Raw genomic sequence first — 25587 nt, 5'->3', positions numbered from 1 at the left:
ATGCCCGGGTTGGGTGCATCCTCTATGCGGTCCCCTACCCCCCACCCGGGATTGTCCACAAGAGGGCGCCACTGGACATTTTAAGCTGATTTTAAGCATATGGGCCTGGGAACACAATGAAAATCAGTTAGGATACATAAAACATTTTATTTTTAAAGGTACACTCATGTTAAGTAAATAGAACATATTTTAAGCCAACAGGGCAGGAACAGAGAATTGTTAGATTTGCGCCAGTATTGATACAAGTATCAAAAGGGGGATGGAATAGCGCACTTAGTGGTGTGGCCTATTAGTTAAATATCCCTAGAGTTGGTTTACTAGGATAATAATGGAGGACATTCTAGCTAATCAGATAGAACAAATAGAATGACAGAGTTAGGGACCTGAACAAGTAGGCAAAGAAGAAGATATAATCAGAGAGAATAAATGAGAAATTGTTTGTTAACCAAACCTGTATGTCCAAGATTTTATGCACTACAGGTGAATTACAGGAGAAGGTGATTCATGCAATCCATTCCATGAGGAGAATAGGTGGAATGCAGCCCCGTTGGGAGGGGCCATACCAAGTATTCCTTGGTATGGCCAAGGAGTATTTGCTTTATCTTGGCCAGGTCGCAGTTGTAGATGAGAACTTGTTCTCGACTGGCCTACCTGGTTAAATAAAAATAAAAAAACTGAGGAAGACAACAGGTACTTAACTATTCCCCTCTTTTATGAAGTTACTCACTGAAGAGGGTTAAACCAAGGCCTCATAACTTTTAAAGGGTTAATAAATTGTGTTATGATAAACTGTAAGTCTGTGTGTGTATTAACACATGCTTTGAGTGTTGTGCCATTCAGACATTATCAGAAGGCGGAAACCGCCTAAGTTCATACATACTCCTCCTGTCTGGGCCCCACCTGGGTATCTGAGGTTCTGAGAATACCACTGGTTTCCCGAGAACACAAGGCTGCCGCAGGCCTGATGAAAACAGCCACCTATCAGAAGAAGCTTGGACTCTTTCACCTTGTTATGACCCTACACTTGTGATGTTTGTTTTTTAAATTACATTTTACTTGCATTGAGTGTGATATGTGTTCGCATTACCTAACTTCATTAATTGAATGGTCTGTACTATGCAGAATCCTTGGACGTCCCTAAATTGAAATGTAAAATGTTTAGGAAAGGCGTTAAATGCGTAAGCATGCTTCAGTTCTGTTGGCGACTAGCCGAACCGAGTGTGCTAGCATACTCCCTTAAAAGACATTCGCTTGAAAAACGAGGTGAAAAAAATGGCAATAGTACTGTTTGTCCATTTTGCGACGCCGTAGCCAGTTACACTTCCTCAAAATAGTCAGAACTAATCGAAGATATCACAAGAAATCTGTCATTAATGTTGACGTTTTTACCGAATAAATCTTAGTTGCGCAATTGTACATCTAACTAAGTTTTTTTTGTGCAGTATTTCTCAATGAAAAAATGTGCAATAAAAGGACTCGTCTCTGGTTGAATAACAACAAAGACTATATTGAAGAATCCCTACTGTTGACCAATCACCGACGAAGGGGCGTAGACATCGGCTCCGAACTTCGGCTTGCCTCCAGAAAAAAATGTCGTGTGCCCGAACAGCGGAAAAAACCCTCACCGAAGTCCAAAACTAACAAAAACCTCACAAAATGTCGACATAGGTATGTGCACGAACTCTACCGAACTGTTTCGCCCGGGAAGCAAGCAAACTTTTTACGTTAAGTACGTCCCAAGAACCTAGATATCTCTAAACCATTTGAGTTCGAAACAGGACACGCTGATTGGGTAGTTCATGTACCTGCGCAGCCAGACGAACGAAGGGTTCCATTAGTTACCACAGCCACAAAGTCAAAATGGGTTATATCGTAAAAATGCATAAAAATAACAAATTTGCCTTTTAAGACTAGGCATACAGTTATCAGGTTAAAATCATATTTTAAGAAGATAAATGGGCGGGGTTTATGACTTTGTGGCTGTGGTAACTAATGACGACCCAGTAGGAAAGCGAAAGAGACAACCAGCTAAAGGCGAGCGCGCGGCCATGTTGAATTGTCGTTTTTTTAAAGAAGAGACAATAGAGAGACAAGTCGGTGGGTTTCACGAAACACAAACAGTTTCATAATACTTGGGAAAATTGCTTTAATTAAGTTAACGAGAGAAGACGTTCGATGAACATTAAGGTAACGTGTTATATTTGTTTGAAGTAGCTGATAGTGCATGGGCGCTACTCGGCTGCCTTTGCTAGTAATGTTATGTTTGAAGGAGAGTCGACCAGTCAGCCTACGCTAAACGTTAGTTACCATAGCTAGTTAACCAGCAATGTTTGCTAAGCAAACGTGCTAGCTAGTTATTTCATATTTAACTTTCTAAAATCTGTCGACTGTATCTAAGTCGTTAGCCTCAGCTCGAACATGTGTCGTGAAGGTACTGCTAGCCTCCTAGTTGTCAGTCAAACTATCTCAGCCCAAAAACTTCGATTAACACGTTGTCACAGCTAGCTAGCTAACGTTAGTTGACTAACACAACTCTAGCTAGCTACGTTAGCTTAGCTAATCTACTTTACCGGGCATTTAATGCCACTATGTAGATAATTATCCAAGTAAAGTTTGCATACCGTTACTGTGGTCACACAACCAATCATTAGTTAGCCATCTAACGTTAGCTGGTAAACCAATTGTGGGTCTGTTGGTTGCTCATACGGCTATCAATTTGTTAATTGTCTCATGAGTACACTGATCACCAACTCAGCGCTAACGTTAACTAAACTATTTTGTTGAACTCAGTCCTAGCTAACTATCGTAGTGTTTTAGCACAGCCAACTTGTGCGTAGTTAACGTGTACTCGTAACTTATTTTTTGGGATCTTTTTAAAACAGTTTTTCTGCTTTGCTTTTGCCCCAGACCACTGCACTTGGTAACTAACGTTAGCTAACTGCTAACTACTCTTACATCGACAATTTTTAACACGTAACCTAACTAGCTAGCTAAACACCTTGCTAATATGTCCAGTTCGCTAGTTACACGTTAAAATTAAAATGCTCAAGTGTAACGTTAGACTCGATTAGCTCACGTTCTGGAAATAAACACATTCTATCATTTCAAGTGCAGTCCTGGTTAGTGGTTGTTTTGTTTAGAAATTTAGATTAATTTACATGTTTAAATTATTGAAACCAATCTCAATTTCCTTTTAGTATTAGCTACACTCAATAGCGGCACAGGCACAAGTTTTCATTTGTGATGCATTTGTCCTTATGATGTATTGTTGCTTTCGTGCAGGTAACCAGGAGTTGAATGCAAATGTGACTGAGGAGTGTGTCAGCTCCACATCTACCACAGCAAAAGAAGAGCACAACAGCAGAACACACATTGTTACTGTCAAAGTGAACAGCACAAAGGGTTGGAACTATTTCCCTCAGTGTTTTGTGCAAGTAATTTTTTTTGTGGTTGACAAGAGCACGATTTTTTTGCTTCATAACACACCAAAAAAACACCAAGTTGAAAGACTCAGAAAAACATTGGAATAGTCCATGTGAATCAGAGGACAGTACAGGTCTGTTTGAATGTAAAAGCACTTGAGACTAACAAAGAAACGTACGACCACTTCAGTCCAGGAAAAACGGTGAAAAGGTCTTTGACCATAGAAACGATATTAAAAACTTTACAGGTTGTTGTACACGGAAAAGAGACTTCAGAAAAAGCTATTTTCACCAGGAATAAGACTGCTTCAGGATAATTTACTTTAATGTTTGAATTCTGAAACACTTTCACAAAGGTTTGTTTTTTTGAGCGGATATATGATCTATTTATTCATATAAATGCTAATTTCTCCCTTTTTCGGGAGCGTCGTCTTGTAAATATACAATTTTCATACTCCAGACTCTTCTTTTCAAGAGGGCTGTACGTATAAGTGTATACATAAATTCTTTAAATTAGAAATTCTGAAAACAAGGTTTTATTTTTTTTGTGAACTAAATAACACAAGGACATTAGTTCCACGAGTGGAAAAACAAGATCTAAGGAAACATTGGATAGGGGGAAAAAAGTTTAGCTTTACACTGTGAGTGACTAAGGAATTGACAAACTGTGAAGGAAAAGCTCTCTAAGCCATGTCTACAGCAAGAACGGAGAACCCAACATCCATAATGGGACTGAACAAGCCCAACGGGCAGTTTAGAGGACCACTCAAGCCAGTTGGACTAACATCAGGATCCCTGGCAACTGCCCCACAACCAGATGCCCACCAGAAGGGAGGTAACATTCCCCAGGGCAGTGGGGGCATCCGTTTTGGCGATGACTGGAAGAAGTGCCTGCAGCTTCCACAGAAAGACTGCAGATTTAGAACATCAGTAAGTCCTAGTGACACATTCAGTTTAATAAAGCAAGTCCATCAATCAATAATGACCCTAGCTTCAACCTTGACATCTACTCTTTCCCCAGGATGTGACATCGACCAAGGGGAATGAGTTTGAAGACTACTGCCTGAAGCGGGAGCTACTGATGGGGATCTTTGAGATGGGCTGGGAGAAACCATCTCCTGTACAGGTGACTTCCCTCTGCTGCTCTGTCCATTACTTTTTTGGAATTTTGTTGAATGTGTGTTAGTGTTTGCGGATGTTTGTGGAACTGTCTCTCTCACCACCCTGTGTGTCTCTGTCCCCAGGAGGAGAGCATCCCCATTGCTCTGTCAGGAAGGGACATCCTGGCCCGGGCTAAGAACGGCACCGGGAAAAGCGGAGCCTACCTCATTCCTCTCCTGGAGAGGATAGACCTGAAGAAGGACCACATACAGGGTGAGAACTGCACCAGCTGCTATTCAATACCCTTTCAACATCAATCCATGTAATCTCATTTGCTTGTTTAAATCAATTTTGGTACGAAGTCCGTCTGTGAAATCTGAGTTTAATGTTTTATGATTAATTTGGCCTATTTTGACGTAATCACTGGTGAATACCCCTATTAAGTTGTCTGAACAATTCACTAGATTGATGCACAAGTAAGCACACATTCAGTGTATGGAGAGGACATTACAACGGTCCAGTACGCCTGGTGGGACACGGAATCTCTGACATATGGACAGACCTAGTGTCACAAACCTAACGCCCACACAGTGTGGTCTAATAGATCTGGTCCACAAGGGAACAGCATGCCACAGATTCATAATATGTCAAGGCCACTTGAGTTTAGTGAGTTGGATAAATTACATTCAGTTAAGCCAGTGCCTGAGCTCATGACCTGTCAGTGAAATTGAGCTTTTTAATGGTCTCCAGTTATAGGTTATTTATTCCAATTGATTTGTGGAGATTTTTTCCTCTTGTCCCTCATTCCCCAAACCCCTTTTTTTTCTGTTCTATCCTTCATTTCTCCCTCTCTCTCCTTCCTCTCATCTCTGCAGCCATGGTGATGGTTCCTACACGAGAGTTGGCCCTGCAGGTGAGCCAGATCAGCATCCAGGTGAGCAAGCACATGGGTGGGGTCAAGGTCATGGCCACCACGGGAGGCACCAACCTGAGGGACGACATCATGCGTCTGGACGAGACTGGTAACTACCACTCAGTCACGGGGGACGGGCAGTCGAAAGGGTTATAGAGTGGCTGTAGTGTAGTGGCATAACCAATGTGTGAAGAATTGCAGCTGATCATAGCTCTACATGCATTAATGATATTGTTTGCTTGCGTGACTGACACTGAACTTTGTTACTTTAAATCCAGTTTGGCTGTCGATCAAGAGACTTGCCCGTGTGTTACGCAACAGCACATTGTGCAGATCCTCAATGTGCCTTTATCTACTGTACGTACTAGGGCTGTAACGGTCGGTCCCCGATTCAAATGTTTAAGATACTTTTGGTCATGTAGTGTATGTGGACACCTGCTCGTTGAACATCTCATTCCAAAATCATGGGCATTAATATGGAGTTAGTCCTCCCTTGGGGCAGTTGGTATTCTACTGGCATCTGCCTAACCCAGATTTGTCCTTTGGCCTGCCAGATGGTGAGGCTTGATTCATTACTCCAGAGAACGCGTTTCTAGTGCTCCAGAATCCAATGGTGGCGAGTTTTACACCTCCCCAGCCGACACCATGCGCAATGCCAAGCGATCTTGGGCTTTAGTGCGGCTGCTCGGCCATGGAAACCCATTTCATGAAGCTCCCCGTCGAACAGCTCTTGTGCTGAAGTTGCTTCAAGGCAGTTTTGGAACTCCACAATGAGTGTTGGACCGAGGACAGACTATTTTTATGCACCTCAGCACTACCACTTCGTTGCTGAGCTGTTATTGCTCCTAGATGTTTCCACTTCACAATAACAGCACATACAGTTGACCTGGGCAGCTCTAGCGAGGCAGAAATTTGACGAACTGACTTGTTGGAAAGGTGGCATCCTATGACGGTGCCACGTTGAAAGTCACTGGGCTCTTCAGTAAGGCCATTCTCCTGTTAATGTTTGTCTATGGAGATTGCATGGCTGTTGTATATAGTGTATGAGTTCTTTTGTCTGCTGTAACGATAGCTCCCTGATTCAAATGTTTAAGGTATGAGTGCATTGATCCGCAGGATCCCAAACCGATCCAAATGTAACATGCATCGTCAGAAAATCTTTTCAAATTTACGAATCACCGAATCATTGTTTAAATTTTTTTTTTGGCTCAAATTACTTTCTACTTTCCGGAAATACCTAATCTTTTATGGCAACTGCGTCCTCTCCTTAGTGTTGAACTAAGCATGTAATTATGTTGACAGTCATTGATCTAAAAGTAATTTTGCATGCCCAACAACCCCAGTCAGTAGACTGGTCAATCTGCGTCCTGTGTGCAGCTTCGCACACTGACCAACGATGGGTAGGTCTATTCCTGATCTGGTATATCTGCGACTCACCTTCAGCATTCAAACGTTTGTAAAATGGCTTGTGCAATATTAGCCTTTATTAGTTGAGTGACAACCAATTACATTTTTCTAGTTAAAAATAAAAAATAAAATGCTCATTTTGAAAAGGTGGGTAGGCTACATACTGATCAGGGCATACATTAGATTTTATTTTGATTGTTCATGTTCACTATCAGCAGTAGTTTTGCTTAAAACAATCTGTATTTGTCATTTTTAGCTATATACGGTAAAAGTTTATAATTTCATAACGAAGACGGCAATCACTTTTTCTATCTGTTGTTGGTCGAAGCTAGAGAAGAAAACAAGCTCACTCTGAGTCCGTCAACTTCCAAACGGTCTAAACCAGGGGTATTCAACTCTTACCCTACGAGATCCGGAGCCTGCTGGTTTTCTGTTCTACCTGATCATTAATCGCACGTCTGGTGTCGCAGGTCTAAATCAGTCCCTCATTTAGAATGAACAACAGAAAAATGCTGTGGATCTGGCAGATCCGAGATACCCAGGGGTGGCAGGTAGCCTGACACGGTAAAAACCTGTTCTGCCCCTGAACAATGCAGTTAACCCACTGTTCCCCGGTAGGCCGTCATTGTAAATAAGAATTTGTTCTTAACTGACTTGTCTAGTTCAACTTAAAAAGCTCATGAGCGCCATCTGCAGCAAATTTTAATTTAGAATGGAAAATGAATGTGTGTATGCAACAGATGTTAGTGGATCGCATCAATACGTTCCTCTAATCAAACTGAATCGCTTCAAACTAAAATGTATTATACACTTATCGGTGACAATTTGTCTAGATGCGTAACAACCCGTCTTAAAAGGGAAAGATGAACATCCCTAGTACTTACTGTTCATTTTCACTCTTCTCTTCCTCGTCCCCTGTCTCTCAGTGCATGTGGTGATAGCCACACCAGGCAGGATCCTGGACCTGATAAAGAAGGGCGTGGCCAAAGTGGATAAAGTCCAGATGATGGTGATGGATGAGGTGAGCGTTACTGGTTGTTTTATTGAAGCGGCATATGTTATGAAATCTGGAACGTATATTTTTTGTGGGAAAATCCGTAGTTGCTAATTTTGTTTTGCTAATGGAATAATATTGTTGGTTTAATAAGCCAAGTGAACGTAGCCCCACTTTGCCACCTGCTCTGTTTGAAATACACTGCTCAAAAAAATAAAGGGAACACTTAAACAACACAATGTAACTCCAAGTCAATCACACTTCTGTGAAATCAAACTGTCCACTTAGGAAGCAACACTGATTGACAATGAATTTCACATGCTGTTATGCAAATTGAATAGACAACAGGTAGAAATTATAGGCAATTAGCAAGACACCCCCAATAAAAGAGTGGTTCTGCAGGTGGTGACCACAGACCACTTCTCAGTTCCTATGCTTCCTGGCTGATGTTTTGGTCACTTTTGAATGCTGGCGGTGCTTTCACTCTAGTGGTAGCATGAGACGGAGTCTACAACCCACACAAGTGGCTCAGGTAGTGCAGCTCATCCAGGATGGCACATCAATGCGAGCTGTGGCAAGAAGGTTTGCTGTGTATGTCAGCGTAGTGTCCAGAGCATGGAGGCGCAACCAGGAGACAGGCCAGTACATCAGGAGACGTGGAGGAGGCCGTAGGAGGGCAACAACCCAGCAGCAGGACCGCTGCCTCCGCCTTTGTGCAAGGAGGAGCACTGCCAGAGCCCTGCAAAATGACCTCCAGCAGGCCACAAATGTGCATGTGTCTGCTCAAACGGTCAGAAACAGACTCCATGAGGGTGCTATGAGGGCCCGATGTCCACAGGTGGGGGTTGTGCTTACAGCCCAACACTGTGCAGGACGTTTGGCATTTGCCAGAGAACACCAAGATTGGCAAATTCGCCACTGGCGCCCTGTGCTCTTCACAGATGAAAGCAGGTTCACACGCACATGTGACAGACGTGACAGAGTCTGGAGACGCCGTGGAGAACGTTCTGCTGCCTGCAACATCCTCCAGCATGACCGGTTTGGCGGTGGGTCAGTCATGGTGTGGGGTGGCATTTCTTTGGGGGGCCGCACAGCCCTCCATGTGCTCGCCAGAGGTAGCCTGACTGCCATTAGGTACCGAGATGAGATCCTCAGACCCCTTGTGAGACCATATGCTGGTGCGGTTGGCCCTGGGTTCCTCCTAATGCAAGACCATGCTAGACCTCATGTGGCTGGAGTGTGTCAGCAGTTCCTGCAAGAGGAAGGCATTGATGCTATGGACTGGCCCGCCCGTTCCCCAGACCTGAATCCAATTGAGCACATCTGGGACATCATGTCTCGCTCCATCCACCAACGCCACGTTGCACCACAGACTGTCCAGGAGTTGGCGGATGCTTTAGTCCAGGTCTGGGAGGAGATCCCTCAGGAGACCATCCGCCACCTCATCAGGAGCATGCCCAGGCATTATAGGGAGGTCATACAGGCACGTGGAGGCCACACACACTACTGAGCCTCATTTTGACTTGTTCTAAGGACATTACATCAAAGTTGGATCAGCCTGTAGTGTGGTTTTCCACTTTAATTTTGAGTGGGACTACAAATCCAGACCTCCATGGGTTGATAAATTTGATTTCCATTGATAATTTTTGTGTGATTTTGTTGTCAGCACATTCAACTATGTAAAGAAAAAAGTATTTAATAAGAATATTTCATTCATTCAGATCTAGGATGTGTTATTTTAGTGTTCCCTTAATTTTTTTGAGCAGTGTAGTTAATGTGCTGAGGATGCACTCAATTGGGTCATCAACAAATGTCTTTGTGTCCTGACTCTCTCCCTCTCCAGGCAGACAAGCTGCTGTCTCAGGACTTTGTGGTTCTCATCGAAGACATCATCAGCTTCCTGGCTAAGGGTCGTCAGATCCTACTCTACTCTGCCACCTTCCCCATCAGTGTGCAGAAGTTCATGGTGAGAGGACTTGCCTTGATGATTGGGGGTCTAGAGAGTGAGCGAACAGGGGGAGACCAAGGGGGTGGTTGGATAGACCAAGGGGGAGATGAGCATGGAGGTTCAATGAGAGAAAGGAGTCTGAATTAAAAGTTGACAACTGAATTGTTTTTACTCTGAATTGCGATTTGTTTCCCCCTGTCCCACTCTCCAGGCGAAGCACCTTTCAAAGCCCTATGAGATCAACCTGATGGATGAGCTCACGCTGAAGGGCATCACCCAGTACTACGCCTACGTCACTGAGAGGCAGAAAGTCCACTGCCTCAACACCCTCTTCTCCAGGGTGAGTGTCTAAAGCTGTGGAGGTAGTTTGTTGAGCCAGTGCATTCGATAAGTATTCAGACCCCTTGATTTTCTCCACATTTTGTTACATTACAGCCTTATTCTAAAATGTATTGAATTATTTTTTCCCCCTCATCAATCTAAACACAATACCCCATAATGGCAAAGCGAAAACAGGTTTTTATACACTTTAGCAAATGTCAAGACACAAATCTGGGGAAGGTTACCAAAAAATGTCAACAGCATTGAAGGTCACCAAGAACAGTGGCCTCCATCATTCTTAAATGGAAAACTCCTCCTAGAGTCTTCCATTCCTTTGCGTCCTCAGAGCATGCGCGTACCAGTTGGCTGGTGTGTTTATGGACATATTCAATCAATCCCTATCCCATTCTGCTGTCCCCACATGCTTCAAGAGGGCTACCATTGTTCCTGTTCCCAAGAAAGCTAAATGACTATTGCCCCGTAGTACTCACTTCTGTTATCATGAAGTGCTTTGAGAGACTAGTCAAGGATCATATCACCTGACACCCTAGACCCACTCCAATTTGCTTACTGGCCCAATAGGTCCACAGACGACGCAATCAGACTGCCCTAACCCATCTGGACAAGAGGAATACCTATGTAATAATGCTGTTCATCGATTACAGCTCAGCATTTAACACCATAGTACCCTCCAAACTCGTCATTAAGCTCGAGACTAGAGGTCGACCGATTAAGATTTTTCGATACCGATTATTGGTGGACAAAAAAGCCGATGCCGACTAATCGGCCGATTTATAAATTTAAAAAAAAAAATATATATATATATATCATACACACACACACATTTTTGTAATGACAAAATGAATGAACACTTTTATTTTAACTTAATATAATACATAAATACACACACACGCACACAGCTCTGAAGTGACAATGATACTGAAGAGTCTGCTTAGGAGACAAATACTCTCAACTGTTTGAATAAAAATAGAGTTTAAGTTACCTGTGATGAATGTTGAAAACAAAAACTGTAATTTCTATATGCAGGAAATCCTATTTAATAATGGGCATGGTAAGAATTGACAACCAAAGTTGGAGTCATAATTCCCATGACAATCTGAAAAGCGGTTCCTTCATTTATTCCATAGGATATTTTTAGATTCACTTAAAATAAGGTCTGTGTTTCGTGTAGGCTTACATCACCGTGCCAATTTTATAACTGTAGATATCCATAGGACAAGGTAACTCTGATCAATATTGGCTAAATATAAGCGAAGATAAATGTTTTTGTAGGGCGGATTTATGAAAATATGTTGACAAACGTTACCTTATCCTAGTGAGATTTACACGGGTATCAAAACGTCGAGGCGGTTTAAGCCTGCACGAAACACAGACCTTATTTGAAGTAGATCAAGACATTCTCTATGGAAGACATGAACGGTAAAATAACGAGGGAACCCCTTTCAAATTCAGCCGCAAGTTATTACAGGAATTATAACGCGTCGACTATTTCTCTCTAAACCATATACCTTTGACTAATCCGGAAACTATCACCTCGAAAACAAACCGTTTATTCTGTTCCGTATTTTATATAACGGGTGGCATCCATGAGTCTAAATATTCCTGTTACATTGCACAACCTTCAATGTTGTCATAATTACGTAAAATTCTGGCAAATTAGTTCGCAAAGTGCCAGGCGTGACACAATTTCACCTGGTTAATATTGCCTGCTAACCTGGATTTCTTTTAGCTAAATATGCAGGTTTAAAAAATATATACTTGTGTATTGATTTTAAGAAAGGCATTGATGTTTATGGTTAAGTACACATTGGAGCAATGACAGTCATTGATTGTTTTTTATAAGATAAGTTTAATGCTAGCTAGCAACTTACCTTAGCTTACTGCATTTGCTAACAGGCAGGCAATGTAATCAATGCAAGATTGGATCCCCCGAGCTGACAAGGTTAAAAATCTGTCGTTCTGCCCCTAAACGAGGCAGAACATTCCTAGGCCGTCTTTGAAAAAAAGAATGTGTTCTTAACTGACTTGCCTAGTTAAATAAAGATTAAATAAAGGTGTAAAAAAAAAAAAAACATTAAAAATCGGTGCCCAAAAATACCGATTTCCGATTGTTATGAAAACTTGAAATCGGCCCCGATTAATCGGTCGACCTCTACCCGAGACCCTGTGTCTCGACCCCGCCCCGTGCAACTGGGTCCTGGACTTTCTGACGGGCTGCCCCCAGGTGGTGAGGATAGGAAACATCTCCACCCCACTGATCTGCAACACTGGGGCGCCACAGGGGTGTGTTCTCAGCCCTCTCCTGTACTCCCTGTTCACCCATGACTGTGTGGCCATGCACGCCTCCAACTCAATCATCAAGTTTGCAGACGACACTACAGTGGTAGGCTTGATTACCAACAACGACAAGACAGCCTACAGGGAGGAGGTGAAGGCCCTCGGAGTGTGGTGTCAGGAAAATAACCTCTCACTCAACGTCAACAAAACAAAGGAGATGATCTTGGACTTCAGGAAACAGCAGAGGGAGCACCCCCTCATCCACATCGACGGGACAGTAGTGGAGAGGTTGCAAAGTTTTAAGTTCCTCGGCATACACATCACGGACAAACTGAATTGGTCCACCCACACAGACCGTGTGGGGAAGAAGGCGCAACAGCGTCTCTTCAACCTCAGGAGGCTGAAGAAATATGGCTTGTCACCAAAAACAGATGCACAATCGAGAGCATCCTGTTGGGCTGTATCACCGCCTGGTAGGGCAACTGCACCCCCCACAACCGTAAGGCTCTCCAGAGGGTAGTGCGGTCTGCACAATGCATCACCGGGAGCAAACTACCTGCCCTCCAGGACACCTATACCACCCGATGTCACAGGAAGGCGAAAAAGATCAAGGACAACCACCACCCGAGCCTCTGCCTGTTCACCCCGCTATCATCCAGAAAGCGAGGTCAGTACAGGTGCATCAAAGCTTAGACTGAAAAACAGCTTCTCGGTCCATCTCAAGGCCATCACTGTTAAACAGCCATCACTAACATTGAGTGGCTGCTGCCAACATACTGACTCAAATCTCTAGCCACTTTAATAATTAAAAATGGGATATAATGAATGTATCACTAGGCACTTTAAACAATGCCACTTTATATAATGTTTACATACCCTACATTACTCATCTCATATGTATATACTGTACTCTAAACCATCTACTGCATCTTGCCTATGCGGCATGGCCGTCGCTCATCCATATATTTATATGTACATATTCTTAATTCCTTTACACTTGTTTGTATAAGGTAGTTGCAGTGAAATTGTTAGATTACTTGTTAGATATTACTGCATGTTCGGAACTAGAAGCACAAGCATTTCGCTACACTCGCATTAACATCTGCTAACCATGTGTATTTGACTAAATAAAAAATAAAATTTGATTTAGAGCTGGCCACCTGGCCAAACTGAGCAATTGGGGGTGAAGGCCCTTGGTCAGGGAGGTGACCAGGAAACCAATGGTCCATCTGACAGAGCTCCAGAGTTCCTCTGTGGAGATGGGAGAACCTTCCAGAAGTACAACCATCTCTGCAGCACTCCAGCAATCAGGCCTTTATGGTAGTGGCCAGGTGGAAGCCACTCCTCCGTAAAAGGCACATGACAGCTCGCTTGGAGTTTGACCAAAGGCTCCTAAAAGACTCTCAGACCACGAGAAACAAGATTCTCTGGTCTGATGAAACCAAGATTGAACTATTTGTCCTGAATGCCAAGTGTCACATCTGGAGGAAACCTGCCACCATTCCTACAGTTAAGCATGGTGGTGACAGTACCATGTTGTGGGGATGTTTTTCAGCGGCAGGGACTGGGAGACTAATCAGGATCGAGGGAAAGATGAACAGAGATCCTAATTGAAAACCTTCACCCCAGTCTGAGGTCCTGAGTGCTCTGGAGCAGGTTAACATTCCAAGAGGAGTGGCTTTGGGACAAGTATCAATGTCCTTGAGTGGCCCAGCCAGAGCTCGGACTTGACCCGATCGAACATCTCTGGAGAGACCAAAAAATAGCTGTGTAGGGGCGGTCTTCATCCAACCTGACAGAGCTTGAGAAGATCTGCAGAGAAGAATGGAAGAAACTTACCCAAATACACTTGTGCCAAGCTTGTAGTGTCCTACTCGTGGCTGTAATTGCTGCCAAAGGTGCTTCAACAAAGTACTGAGTAAAGGTTTTCTTTAAAAAAAAACTATGTTTACGTTTGCTAACATTTCTAAAAACCTGTATTTTCCTTTCATCATGAGGTATTGCTGTAGATTGAGGGGCGGGGGGGCTAATAAATGTTTGTATAAGGCTGTAATGTAACAAAATATGGACAAATTCATGGGGTCTGAATACTTTACGAATGCACTGTACCTGCTTGAGTAACCTTGAAGGAGCCTTAGCTCCCAGAGATATCGCCTCATGTTTTGCTAGATAGACTAACTCTTGAGGTGGGTTGGAAACTTGTGTTCTATAACTGGTCCTTTACATACGCAGTCAGAAAAGCTAAACTTCTTTCAGTCGTAGAGATATTGGCTAATGGTAGAGCAGGAAGTGATGTTTCGGTCATCCATTCGTTCATAATGAGTACATTGTCTCATCAATGCGTCTTTTGTTCTCCAATAGCTCCAGATCAACCAGTCCATCATCTTCTGTAACTCCACACAGAGGGTTGAGCTGCTGGCCAAGAAGATAACCCAGCTGGGCTACTCCTGCTTCTACATCCACGCCAAGATGATGCAGGTCAGCTCAGCCAGCCCAGCCACTTGCACTTTAGATGTAGACAGCATGGAATACCTTCTCATTAGACTTATTAGTGTGTAGATTTGTGTAGCCACGTTTTGCTAACCCTTGCACTGGTTTTGCCTTTGAAACAGGAGTACAGAAACCGTGTGTTCCATGACTTCAGAAACGGACTCTGCAGGAACTTGGTCTGCACAGGTAATGTATTTTACCCTTGAGTTGAATGATTGCTTGGTTGATAAAAAAAGATAACCGATAGACTGATTGTTAAATTATTCTCTTGCCTCCCTCCTTAGATCTGTTCACCAGGGGAATTGACATCCAAGCGGTGAACGTAGTGATCAACTTTGACTTCCCCAAGAATGCTGAGACGTACCTGCATCGCATCGGCAGATCAGGTGAGCCCATACACTGCATTTTCATCACGTTGTCAAATCAGACCTCGGACAACATGTCCTCCAGCTACCATCTGCTTATCTCCTTGGTAAATAAAGCATCAAATATAAGCCTGTTGCCTATTTTAACACCTCCTTTTCCAGGGAGGTTTGGTCACCTGGGTCTGGCCATCAACCTGATCACCTCTGAGGACCGCTTCAACCTGAAGTCCATCGAGGACCAGCTGGTGACCGACATTAAGCCCATCCCCGGCAGCATCGACAAGGGCCTGTACGTGGCAGAGTTCCACTCTGCCGACCCAGACGCCGAAGACGAGATCAGAGGCAAGGACGGCGAGTTAAGTGCAGCATAAACGGTAAGGTTTGTCCACTTATGCCGAGAAGTCTCCCACTACTCATAGAAAGGACTGGGTAGTTATTTCACCTTTGTTTATTTCATCTGTTGAGTCCTTTGACTCCTTGCTGGTCAGTGGTCATAAAACAAAATCATTTTGGGCATTAGGGCCTGAACTGAGAAACGGTTCACTCATGCCTAGCTCTTGATAAAAGATTCTCAGTGGATAGGATTGTTGAATTGGCTTTACTTCTGCTTTTGCAATTTGATTACATTAGTCCCTAACTGGAGCCTTGTCTCTTTTCCAGGAGAACAAGAGGCGTCTGGCATTCATCACACCATCCCCTGCTGCGCACAGACATTCAGATTAGTTTGACTGAATATAAAAAATTCTACAGGATGCATCTTCCAGTTATTTTTTTGTTGGGGGGGGTAACGTTTACAGCAGTGGTCAGTTTGTTAACCAACATGATATGTACCCAACCTGTCAATTTTCTAAGTCTGCCGTCTTTCTGTATGGTCAGTGTATCACTGTGGTGGCTTCTTATACAGTCACATTTCATAATTTCCTGTTGAAAAGGCCCTCCTCGCTTGTCAGGTTCACTTCCTATAGACTTATTTCTGAGCAGATGACTGTCGAGGAAACCAAACCAAAGCTGAACATGTTGATAGGGGAATATGGATTTACTCAAAAAACCAAAAGGACCCCCTCTGCTTTAACTGCTGTTTGGGGAAAGCTATCATGGTTGAAATACGAATAGAACTACATTTTAAAAGTTTGTTTTTAAGTGTTCGTGCTAATGTGACTTTACAGTCATACATGAAAGGCACCTCCATGAATAGTTTTTGTCAGACGCACACGGATGAGTCCAATGATGAGTGTTGATTAGTTTACTTATTGTTTATTTGTTACATATTTTACAGCCTCCTTAGTGGGCTATAGCACCAGACAGACCCGTAACTCTTTGGGCAACAGATCCAAGGAGATGATGGCAGTAGAACCTGACATGGAGAAGAGCCTGTATCAACAGGGTAAACATTTTATTTAGATACGCTGACTTACCGACCCCCCCCCCCCCCCAATGTTGACATGCTGAAGCCAGCCATCTTATTCTATCGCTCTCTGACTTCTGTTCATCTCTCATTCTTCCTCTTAACTCACTCGCGTGCCTTAATCTAACCTCCGCTCAGTGTTCATACTGTACATCTGAAAGGATCTGTCTGTGTGAACCAGAGCTCCAGAAAGCTTGAAAGTTCAGTTCCAAAAAGAGCTTCTCTGGTAATGTTCTTTAGCTCTCACCAAGTCAGTGCTTGTTTTCTCAGCTTCCCAGAACTCCCCTCAGTGTTTTTAATGTGAAGTAGTTGAAACTGATCTAAGGTCAATTTTGCAAACCCCTCTCCTATTGGTTAATATTAGGATTTAGGGATGAACCTGACCCAAGATCTAACTGTAGCTTGCCAGGGAGCAGGAATGGTCACACAGGATGGGGGGGGGGCCCTAATCTGTAACACAAGAAGTGATTTGTTACAATACTGGCAATTGTCATTGAGGAATCGCAGCATTTCAGTTATTTTCTCAATTGTTATGCAATGGATTTTTCCTCTTTCGTACAGCTATATTGGGTAGTCTGACAGAGCAATGGTTGTGTTGAGGGAAGATTGTAGCAGTACTCTCATTGGCCAAAGTACAGTGTTCTACTTTTAAAAGGATAAAAATATTGCCAAATACAATCTTGTCTTATAGCGACAACCCTAACAGATCCTACAATCTTCAACATTAGAGATGTAGCAGAGGGCTGGCCTCTGCATTGAGTGTAGCACCAGCAGAACAGAACAGGGACCATTGTAATGCATGTACTGTAAGCCCTTATTTAAACAGCCTACAATACTGAGCACTGTTTCCCCATATCTGGCTCTGGAGTATCCCTGTAAATGCTGGAGTTTATTTAACTTATTCCATTGTCAATTATCCTCAATCGAGGCACTTGAACACTGAAATGGAACTTATGATTTGAGCATTGTCAAGTGTCTGTGTTAAACGTTATTAATTGGTTAATCTCAGCACAGCAGCCGCCCACAGCAATGAGCAATAGCTTTGAGACGAGGCTATAAAATGGGTAAGTGAAGCAGTATTTGCCAAGGGGTACTCCAGGGCTAACTATAAGAAGACTATGGTAGACTTGTTGATTTGAATTTATTTATATCCAACTCATTTGGTTTGAATAATGCTCCTGTTGTAGTTGTCTTGTGTTGGCAGAGGTCACCTGCTGAGCTGTAAAGTGGTAGGAGGATGGCTAAGCAAAGTTTATTCTTGTGCCAATTGTGTCAATGCCAGCACCTGAAGGAATCAAATAAAGGCCTGCTGATTCTCCATTCCTGGGTCTAAGTTTTCATGTGTATTGGTTCATCACACTGAATGTTATGTGCATGTATTTTTGACAAGTTACATTGTGGGAAGTATGCATAACCTATTTGGCGTAGGCCTGTTGTGAAACTAGCTATATGTATGCATTACATTTGCTAGGTCAGATGTGGTGTTAATGATAAATCCGGAAAACGTTTAAGATACCACAATATACAGTACCAGTCAAGTTTGGACACTTACTCACCTTTTCTACATTGTAGAATAATAGTGAAGACAACTATGAAGTAACACAGAATCATGTAGTAACCAGAAAAGTGTTAAACAAAGCTAAATATGTTAGATTCTACAAGTAGCCACCCTTTGCCTTGACTGCTTTGTACACTCTTGGCATTCTCTCAACCAGCTTAATGAGGTAGTATTGAAGGAGTTCCCACATATGCAGATCACTTGTTCGCTGCTTTTCCTTCACTCTGCTGTCAATCTCATCCCAAATCATTTCAATTGGGTTGAGGTCGGGTGATTGTGGAGGCCAGGTCATCTGATGCAGCACTCCACTTTCCTTCTTGGTCAAATAGCCCTTACACAGCCTGGAGGTGTTTTTGGTCATTTTCCTGTTGAAAAACAAATGATAGTCTCACTAAGCGCAAACCAGATGTGATGGCGTATCGCTGCAGAATGCTGTGGTAGCCATGCTGGTTAACTGTGCCTTGAATTTTAAATAAATCAGTCACCCGCAAAGCACCATCACACCACCACCATGCGAACCACACATGTGGAGATCAACCGTTCCCCCTCTCCGTGTCTTACAAAGACAGTGGTTGGAACCAAAAATCTCAAATTTGGACTCGTCAGACCAAAGGACGGATTTCCACTGGTCTAATGTCCATTGCTGGTGTTTCTTGTCCCAAGCAAGTCTCCTATTATTGGTTTCTTTGCAACAATTTGTCCATGAAGGCCTGATTTGCACAGTCTCCTCTAAACAGTTAATGTTATCTGTTACTTTAATTTATTTGGGCTGCAATCTGAGGTGCAGTTAATTTCTGATTTCTGAGGCTGGTAACTAATTAACTTATCCTCTGTAGCAGATGTAACTCTGGGTCTTCCTTTCCTGTGGTGATCCTCAGAGACAGTTTCATCATAGTGCTTGATGGTTTTTGCGACTGCACTTGAAGAAACGATGGACTGTCGTTTCTCTTTGCTTATTTGAGCTGCTCTGCCATTATTTGGACTTTTACCAAATAGCGCTATTCTGTATACCACCTCTACCATGTCACAACACAACTGATTGACTCATGCATTAAGAAGGAAAGAAATTCCACAAATAAACTTTCAAAAAGGCACTTAATTGAAATGCATTCCAGGTGTCTACCTTAAGAAGCTGGTTGAGAGAATACCAAGCATGTATTAAAGCTGTCAAGGCAAATGGTGGCTACTTTGAAGAATCTCATATTTTGATTTGTTTAACACTGTTACTACATGATTCCATATTTGTTATTTCATATTTTTGATGTCTTCACTATTCTACAATGTAGAAAATAAAGATAAAGAACAAATCTGGAATGAGTAGGTGTGTCCAAACTTTTGACTGGTACTGTACATTCTACATGTAGAAAGAATCACAGGAAGACGACCACTGTGCATATAAAGATTACCCTTGGAATGTCTTGCCTCGTGGGATTGAATGACTCAACCGATTGGAAGGCGCAAAATACGCCTATTAATGTCGTAATATTGTGTTATTCAGAAGTAGGAAACTCGGACTTGATAAATGGCTGTAGTTCTACACGTGTTGCATTCAACCCATACCTCTGGTTCAACGACTTAACGTTAGTGTTTAACTAGATAGCAGCTCAATCATTTCAGAGTTCTGACTAGGTGATCAACCCAGCACATCACGCAATATTTAGGGGATTCCTAGTAGTTGGATGTGCTGGCCAATGGTAGTTGATTTTGTAGGTACACTACCCAATCCATGGGGTTATAGAGGACGGTGGGCGGGCCTAAATGTGCACCGGAAGGTTGTGGAACTTTGCCGGTGTGTAGCTAGAATTACTGCTGAACACGCACGAACAGTCAACGTGAGTAGCTCGCTAACACATTTGAAGGATAGTTGCATGAAACGGACAACTGTAAAACTTATGTCTTTATTACAGAAAGCTGATGGTGTTACAGTTTTGTCTGAGGCATGTACGGTGCTGCAATTGTTATCGCTAGCAACATTAGCACGCTAACGTTAGCTCAGTCAGTGACTGTCAGTCAAGTCGACCAGATCTCAGAGCATTTCGTATTTTTCTGTACGTAAATCCGAGATACTCCATTAAGTATGATACAGTATCTTACGTTTGGTATGGTTGCATAAGACAGATGGTTACTTAAGGCCAAAACGAAATGTGATTGTGGTTGGTATGGGTGGGCATATGCTATCCAGCTAACGTCACGTTTATGGCTTAAATACCCTTTGGCCTTGACCTAGCTGTGCTAGTCTTTGTCCCAGTTAATGCATAGAGTTGGATAACTAGCCACTAGCTAGAAACTATTTACATAACATCAAGTATCTCATCCCATCCCTCTCTCATTCTGCTTCAGCATGGGCAATGTGTTGGCTGCCAGCTCCCCCGCTCCCCCCTCTGCCCCAGGCAGTGGTGTTGTCCAGGGGGGCCCTGGGTTGGTGTCAGTCCCCCCAGGGTTCTCCATGCCCTCCGTCCCTCCCCCCTCTGTCCCCGGACAGCCAGCAGGTGAGACGGGGAGCCCCCTCCCCAACCCTGGTACCTATGAGGAGTGTCATCGCAAGTGCAAAGGTAAGGATCATACACAGTCATGTCATGCAGTATGTCATCAGAGTTGTACAGGTGCATCCTTCCTGTTCAAATAGGCTGGGCATTGACATGGCAGATTTGATGCTCTATCATTTATTTGAGAGGGGTGTGTTTTTCCTCAGATTATTATTTTTTTGATCCCATATTTTAGATTGTGCTCAAATAAAACATTGTTTGCATTGAACAGTTTCTGTTCTGACCATAGACTTGGACTACTCTAGTGCCCAAAAGACAGTTTTAGCAAGGGCAGCACCATTGAGGACTTAAACCATTTTGAAATCAACTGGGTGGGACTTGCTATTTGTAAAGGAAGGATCACATAATTCCTTCCAGGTCATCAGGAGGGATCAGCCAATGAATTATACGTGTGAGCAAACATTCCATTACTGCAGGTGGCAGTAAATCGCCAACCTTTCTTTTATACCTGTTCAAACAACTCACTCCATGTGGCAGATTGCACCCTTTCAGTTTGTTTACCAACTCAGAGTTAGTAGAAGATGAAAATTCACTACTTCCAAATGGAGGCGACCTTGCTCTCAGACGCCATAATGGAACCGATACAAAGTTGTGTTCTCTAACTATCTCTGTGGTTCTAACGCCATTTCAGAGGTGTTCCCCATCCAGTTGGAAGGAGTGCGACTGGTGGTCAACAAGGGCCTGAGTAATCACTTCCAGGTCAGTTGTGGAGCTAGAGGAATATATATTCTAGATGCAGCCAGTAAATTAAAGCCAGCGTTAGTATGCATTCTGTGCGAGCTATTATACAATGAAAAGGAACTATCTAACCCTCAAGGCTGTAAAGCTCAAGGTGGTGATTGTCCTATTTCATATGGATCAGAATACTATATTGTTTGCCACTTTACTGGATGTCTGCTGTATCTGTTCTACAGGTCAGTCATACAGTCACTCTCAGCACCTTGGCTGAATCTGGCTACCGGTTTGGTGCCACCTACGTGGGCACTCAACAGACAGGACCTGCTGAGGTAAACTAACTGTCACTAGTCTGGTCTGGAAATGGTCTCTCAGCCACTTTACCCTAATATTATTATACTCTAATAATATTGTTGTTTCATGTGTTGAACCCCCCCAGTCCTTCCCAGTCATGGTGGGAGACATGGACAACACCGGTAGTCTGAACGCCCAGGTTATCCACCAGCTCACCAGCGCTGTGCGCTCCAAAATAGCCATCCAGGTACGTCATTGTGAAGAACGGGGAAAGCCACACCAGGATCAGGAAGTTTATGTACACTACCATTCAAAAGTTTGGGGTCACTTAGAAATGTCCTTGTTTTTGAAAGGAGAGCGAATGTTTTGTCCTTTAAAATAACATCAAATTGATCAGAAATAAATTGTAGACATTGTTAAAACCTCTACGGACCACCCATCCCGGATCCGGGATCATTTTCATCAGAAACGCTGACTAGCATAGCGCCACAGGGATATAATATAATTTCATGAAATCACAAGTCCAATACAGCAAATGAAAGATAAACATCTTGTGAATCCAGCCAACATGTCTGATTTTTAAAATGTTTTACAGCGAAAACACAACGTATATTTATGTTACCTCACCACAATAGCCCAAAACACAACGCCATTTTTTCACCGTAAAGATAGCTTTCAGAAAACCCACAAATAGAGATAAAATGAATCACTAACCTTTGAACAACTTGATCAGATGACAGTCTTATGACATCATGTTATACAATACATTTATGTTTTGTTCGAAAATGTGCATATTTATAGCTACAAATCGTGGTTTTACATTGCCGCCATGGTCACAAATGGCACCAAAATGTCCAGAGAAATTTTAGACAGCCACGTAATCTAACAGAAAAACTCATAAACTTTGCTGAAAAATACATGTTGTACATATAATTAAAGATAGCGGTTGCATTAAGAACCAGTGTATGTTAGATAAAAAAAAAAAATATAATAACTTTAGTAAAAAGCACAGCTTGCAATAATCTGAGACAGCGCTCAGCCCTTCTCCGCCATGTTGGAGTCAAGAGTCAACAAAAATATGAAATAACATCATAAATATTCCCTTGCCTTTGATGAACTTTCATCAGAATGCAGTGCCAGGAATCCTAGTTCCACAATAAATCGTTGTTTAGTTTCCATGCGAGAAATTGCCAAGAAACTAAAGATCTCGTACAATGCTGTGTACTACTCCCTTCAAAGAACAGTGCAAACTGTCTCTAACCAGAATAGAACGAGTGGGAAGCCCCGGTGCACAACTGAGCAAGAGGACAAGTACATTAGAATGTCTAGTTTGAGAAACAGATGCCTCACAAGTCCTCAACTGGCGCTTCATTAAATAGTACCCGCAAAACCAGTCTCAACGCAGTCTCAAACTAGACACTAATGTACTTGTCCTCTTGCTCAGTTGTGCACCGGGGCCTCCCACTCTTTCTATTCTGGTTAGGGCCAGTTTGTGCTGTTCTGTGAAGGGAGTAGTACACAGCGTTGTACGAGATCTTCAGTTTCTTTGCAATTTCTTGCATGGAATAGCCTTAATTTCTCAGAACAAGAATAGATGGACGAGTTTCAGAAGAAAGTGCTTTATTTCTAGCCATTTTGAGCCTGTAATCGAAGCCACAAATGCTGATGCTCCAGATACTCAACTAGTCTAAAGGCCAGTTTTATTGCTTCTTTAATCAGGACAAGTTTTCTAATGATCAATTAGCCTTTTAAAATGATACACTTGGATTAGCTAACACAACATGCCATTGGAACACAGGAGTGATGGTTGCTGATAATTGGCCTCTGTACGCCTATGTAGATATTCCATTAAATATCAGCCATTTCCAGCTACAATAGTCATTTACAACATTAACAATGTCTACACTGTATTTCTGATCAATTTTGTTATTTTAATTTCAAAAACATGGACATTTCTAAGTGACCCCAAACTTTTGAACGGTAGTGTATATTCAACTTACTGTTTATTAATCTGTACATTTCCAATAATGCGTTTGTTATTTCAACAGACTCAGCAGCACAAGTTTGTGAACTGGCAGTGTGACCTGGAGTACCGCGGTGACGACTTCACATCTGCTGTTACCCTGGGCAACCCAGACGTCCTCCTCGGCTCTGGTAGGATTGTTTTCTCATCAAAGACTTCACTGGTGGTCCATGATGCTGCAAAACGACCCATCTCTCCTACAAGCACATTTGTGTGGAAGCTTCATCACTTACAGCAATAATGTTCTTGTTACCCAGCCTTTTGATCACACGTTATGATGGCCTCTGTAAACGGGCTGGTTATTATTCAGACATGAGTCCTTTTCTTGTGCTCTACTGTAACATCTATGATGACTGATGAAGATGTTGCTGTCCTCAGGTATTATCGTGGCTCACTACCTCCAGTCCATCAGTCCAGCCCTGGCGTTGGGAGGAGAGCTGGTCTACCACCGGAGGCCTGGAGAGGAGGGAGCAGTCACCTCTCTAATGGGCAGATACACAGGTGAGACCCACTCTGACCCGCATCACCTTCTGTTAGAGCCAGGAGTTTTACTGGTCAGGTCACTGAGATTAATATTCTTCTTGTTTTTACTCCAGGCAATAATTATGTTGCCACATTGACTCTTGGAGGTGCTGGTGCTCATGCAACGTACTACCACAGAGCCAATGACCAGGTACCCAAACTAAGCTATCCTATCACCTCTACCTTGCCCCCAGTCTAGGCCACACAACTCCTCAAGCTTTAGTGTGGATCACTGTGCAAAATAGTTGAGAATCCACTGGTAACCTACCATCTCTAGACCACGACTACAGGCACAGTACCATCCCTCTCCTATGAGTTGTGCTTAGTTGAAAGTTTGACCATGCTAATGGACCACTCCTTTTCTGACATGGAGGTGTTAGCCCACTGAAATACTTGAGGCTATGTAGCACCACAGTGCTAGGTCTGTTTGAGACCATCTTGTTGTCCTTCTACCAACTCAGCTGCAGCTGGGGGTGGAGTTTGAGGGCAGCATGCGGACGCAGGAGACCGCAGTATCGTTTGGGTACCAGCTGGACCTCCCTAAAGCCAACCTGCTCTTTAAAGGTAAGCAACTGTCTGTCCCTCTACAGCACAGCTATTCAGTCAGACCTCTAGGGTTAATTGATCCATTTAATGTCATTGATTGGCCAGAGTTCATCCACCTGCTGTCCCAGGTCTGAATTATTTCCTGATCAGTCCCTCCCTCCCCTCCATCCCTGTCTCCAGGTTCGGTAGACAGTAACTGGGTGGTGGGGGCGGTCCTGGAGAAGAAGCTGCTGCCCCTGCCTCTCTCCTTGGCCCTGGGAGCCTTCCTTAACCAAAAGAAGAACACGTTCCAGTGTGGCGTCAACGTCACCGTCGGCTAGACCTCCTCCAGCCGCCTCCGACACACTGGGCCATGCTTGGACCAGCACTTGTCATGTATGTATCTACTGGATTCAGAGACTCTCCTATACTGTGAATTGTGGGGCAGAGAGTTACTCTATGCCAGGCCTACATATTGTAGCACAAGTCTATTTCCTTCCAATGAAAACCTCATACATTTGGCAATTTTCAAACTATACATTCTTTAGGAAAGGGGAAAAAAGCTATATTTTACTATTAACGAATATACAATTACCAAACTTAAGAAGCATTTTGATTACATTATCTTGGTCCTAGAGTCATGAAATGTTCAGAGTACACTGAGTGCAGTTACTGCTTTTAATACATGTAACAAACATTGGCAGAAATGGAGTTGAGGTTTTCACCAGACCGTGATGAAATGTATTTAGAATCATAAATAAACAACTTTTGTATTTTTGG

General features: G+C 43.0%; 2 protein-coding genes across 4 annotated transcripts; both read left to right on the top strand.

Moving 5' to 3' along the window:
* The first annotated feature begins 1551 nt into the window (after positions 1 to 1551).
* Positions 1552 to 17984, top strand: LOC139572365 (probable ATP-dependent RNA helicase ddx6). 3 transcript variants are annotated; one of them, XM_071395095.1, is made up of 13 exons: positions 1552 to 1668; positions 3283 to 4352; positions 4444 to 4548; positions 4667 to 4796; positions 5399 to 5545; positions 7770 to 7864; positions 9681 to 9803; positions 9997 to 10125; positions 14766 to 14882; positions 15017 to 15080; positions 15179 to 15280; positions 15422 to 15633; positions 15920 to 17984. In XM_071395095.1, the coding sequence occupies exons 2-12, from the start codon at positions 4113 to 4115 to the stop codon at positions 15628 to 15630; spliced, it is 1461 nt and encodes a 486-aa protein (XP_071251196.1). In that variant the 5' UTR covers positions 1552 to 1668; positions 3283 to 4112; the 3' UTR covers positions 15631 to 15633; positions 15920 to 17984. The 3 variants fall into 3 exon arrangements, with proteins under 3 accessions (XP_071251196.1, XP_071251197.1, XP_071251195.1); XM_071395094.1 differs by lacking the exon at positions 1552 to 1668 and adding an exon at positions 2024 to 2187; XM_071395096.1 differs by lacking the exons at positions 1552 to 1668; positions 15920 to 17984 and adding an exon at positions 2023 to 2187 and having other exon boundaries at positions 15422 to 15634.
* Positions 17985 to 19922: 1938 nt separating this feature from the next.
* LOC139572367 (mitochondrial import receptor subunit TOM40 homolog) lies at positions 19923 to 25580 on the top strand. Its single transcript, XM_071395097.1, has 10 exons — positions 19923 to 20054; positions 20563 to 20774; positions 21400 to 21467; positions 21683 to 21775; positions 21883 to 21984; positions 23786 to 23891; positions 24139 to 24261; positions 24357 to 24433; positions 24744 to 24846; positions 25009 to 25580. Exons 2-10 carry the CDS (start codon positions 20564 to 20566, stop codon positions 25146 to 25148), a joined length of 1023 nt encoding a protein of 340 aa, XP_071251198.1. The 5' UTR covers positions 19923 to 20054; position 20563; the 3' UTR covers positions 25149 to 25580.
* The last annotated feature ends 7 nt before the right edge of the window (positions 25581 to 25587 follow it).

The sequence above is a fragment of the Salvelinus alpinus genome, chromosome 4 (assembly GCF_045679555.1).
Source record: "Salvelinus alpinus chromosome 4, SLU_Salpinus.1, whole genome shotgun sequence".
Taxonomy (NCBI): domain Eukaryota; kingdom Metazoa; phylum Chordata; class Actinopteri; order Salmoniformes; family Salmonidae; genus Salvelinus; species Salvelinus alpinus.
The sequence above is the reverse complement of the archived record's forward strand: the minus strand, read 5'-3'. Positions and strand labels throughout refer to the sequence as shown.

Bases quoted from the DNA above. Each gene is read 5' to 3' on its own strand.
- LOC139572367 (XM_071395097.1), top strand. From the start codon at position 20,564: ATGGGCAATGTGTTGGCTGCCAGCTCCCCCGCTCCCCCCTCTGCCCCA. The intron at 21,776-21,882 runs GTAAACTAACTG...GAACCCCCCCAG, and splicing joins AACAGACAGGACCTGCTGAG to TCCTTCCCAGTCATGGTGGG. The intron at 23,892-24,138 runs GTAGGATTGTTT...TGCTGTCCTCAG, and splicing joins AGACGTCCTCCTCGGCTCTG to GTATTATCGTGGCTCACTAC.
- LOC139572365 (XM_071395095.1), top strand. From the start codon at position 4,113: ATGTCTACAGCAAGAACGGAGAACCCAACATCCATAATGGGACTGAAC. The intron at 9,804-9,996 runs GTGAGAGGACTT...CCCACTCTCCAG, and splicing joins TCAGTGTGCAGAAGTTCATG to GCGAAGCACCTTTCAAAGCC. The intron at 15,281-15,421 runs GTGAGCCCATAC...CTCCTTTTCCAG, and splicing joins GCATCGCATCGGCAGATCAG to GGAGGTTTGGTCACCTGGGT.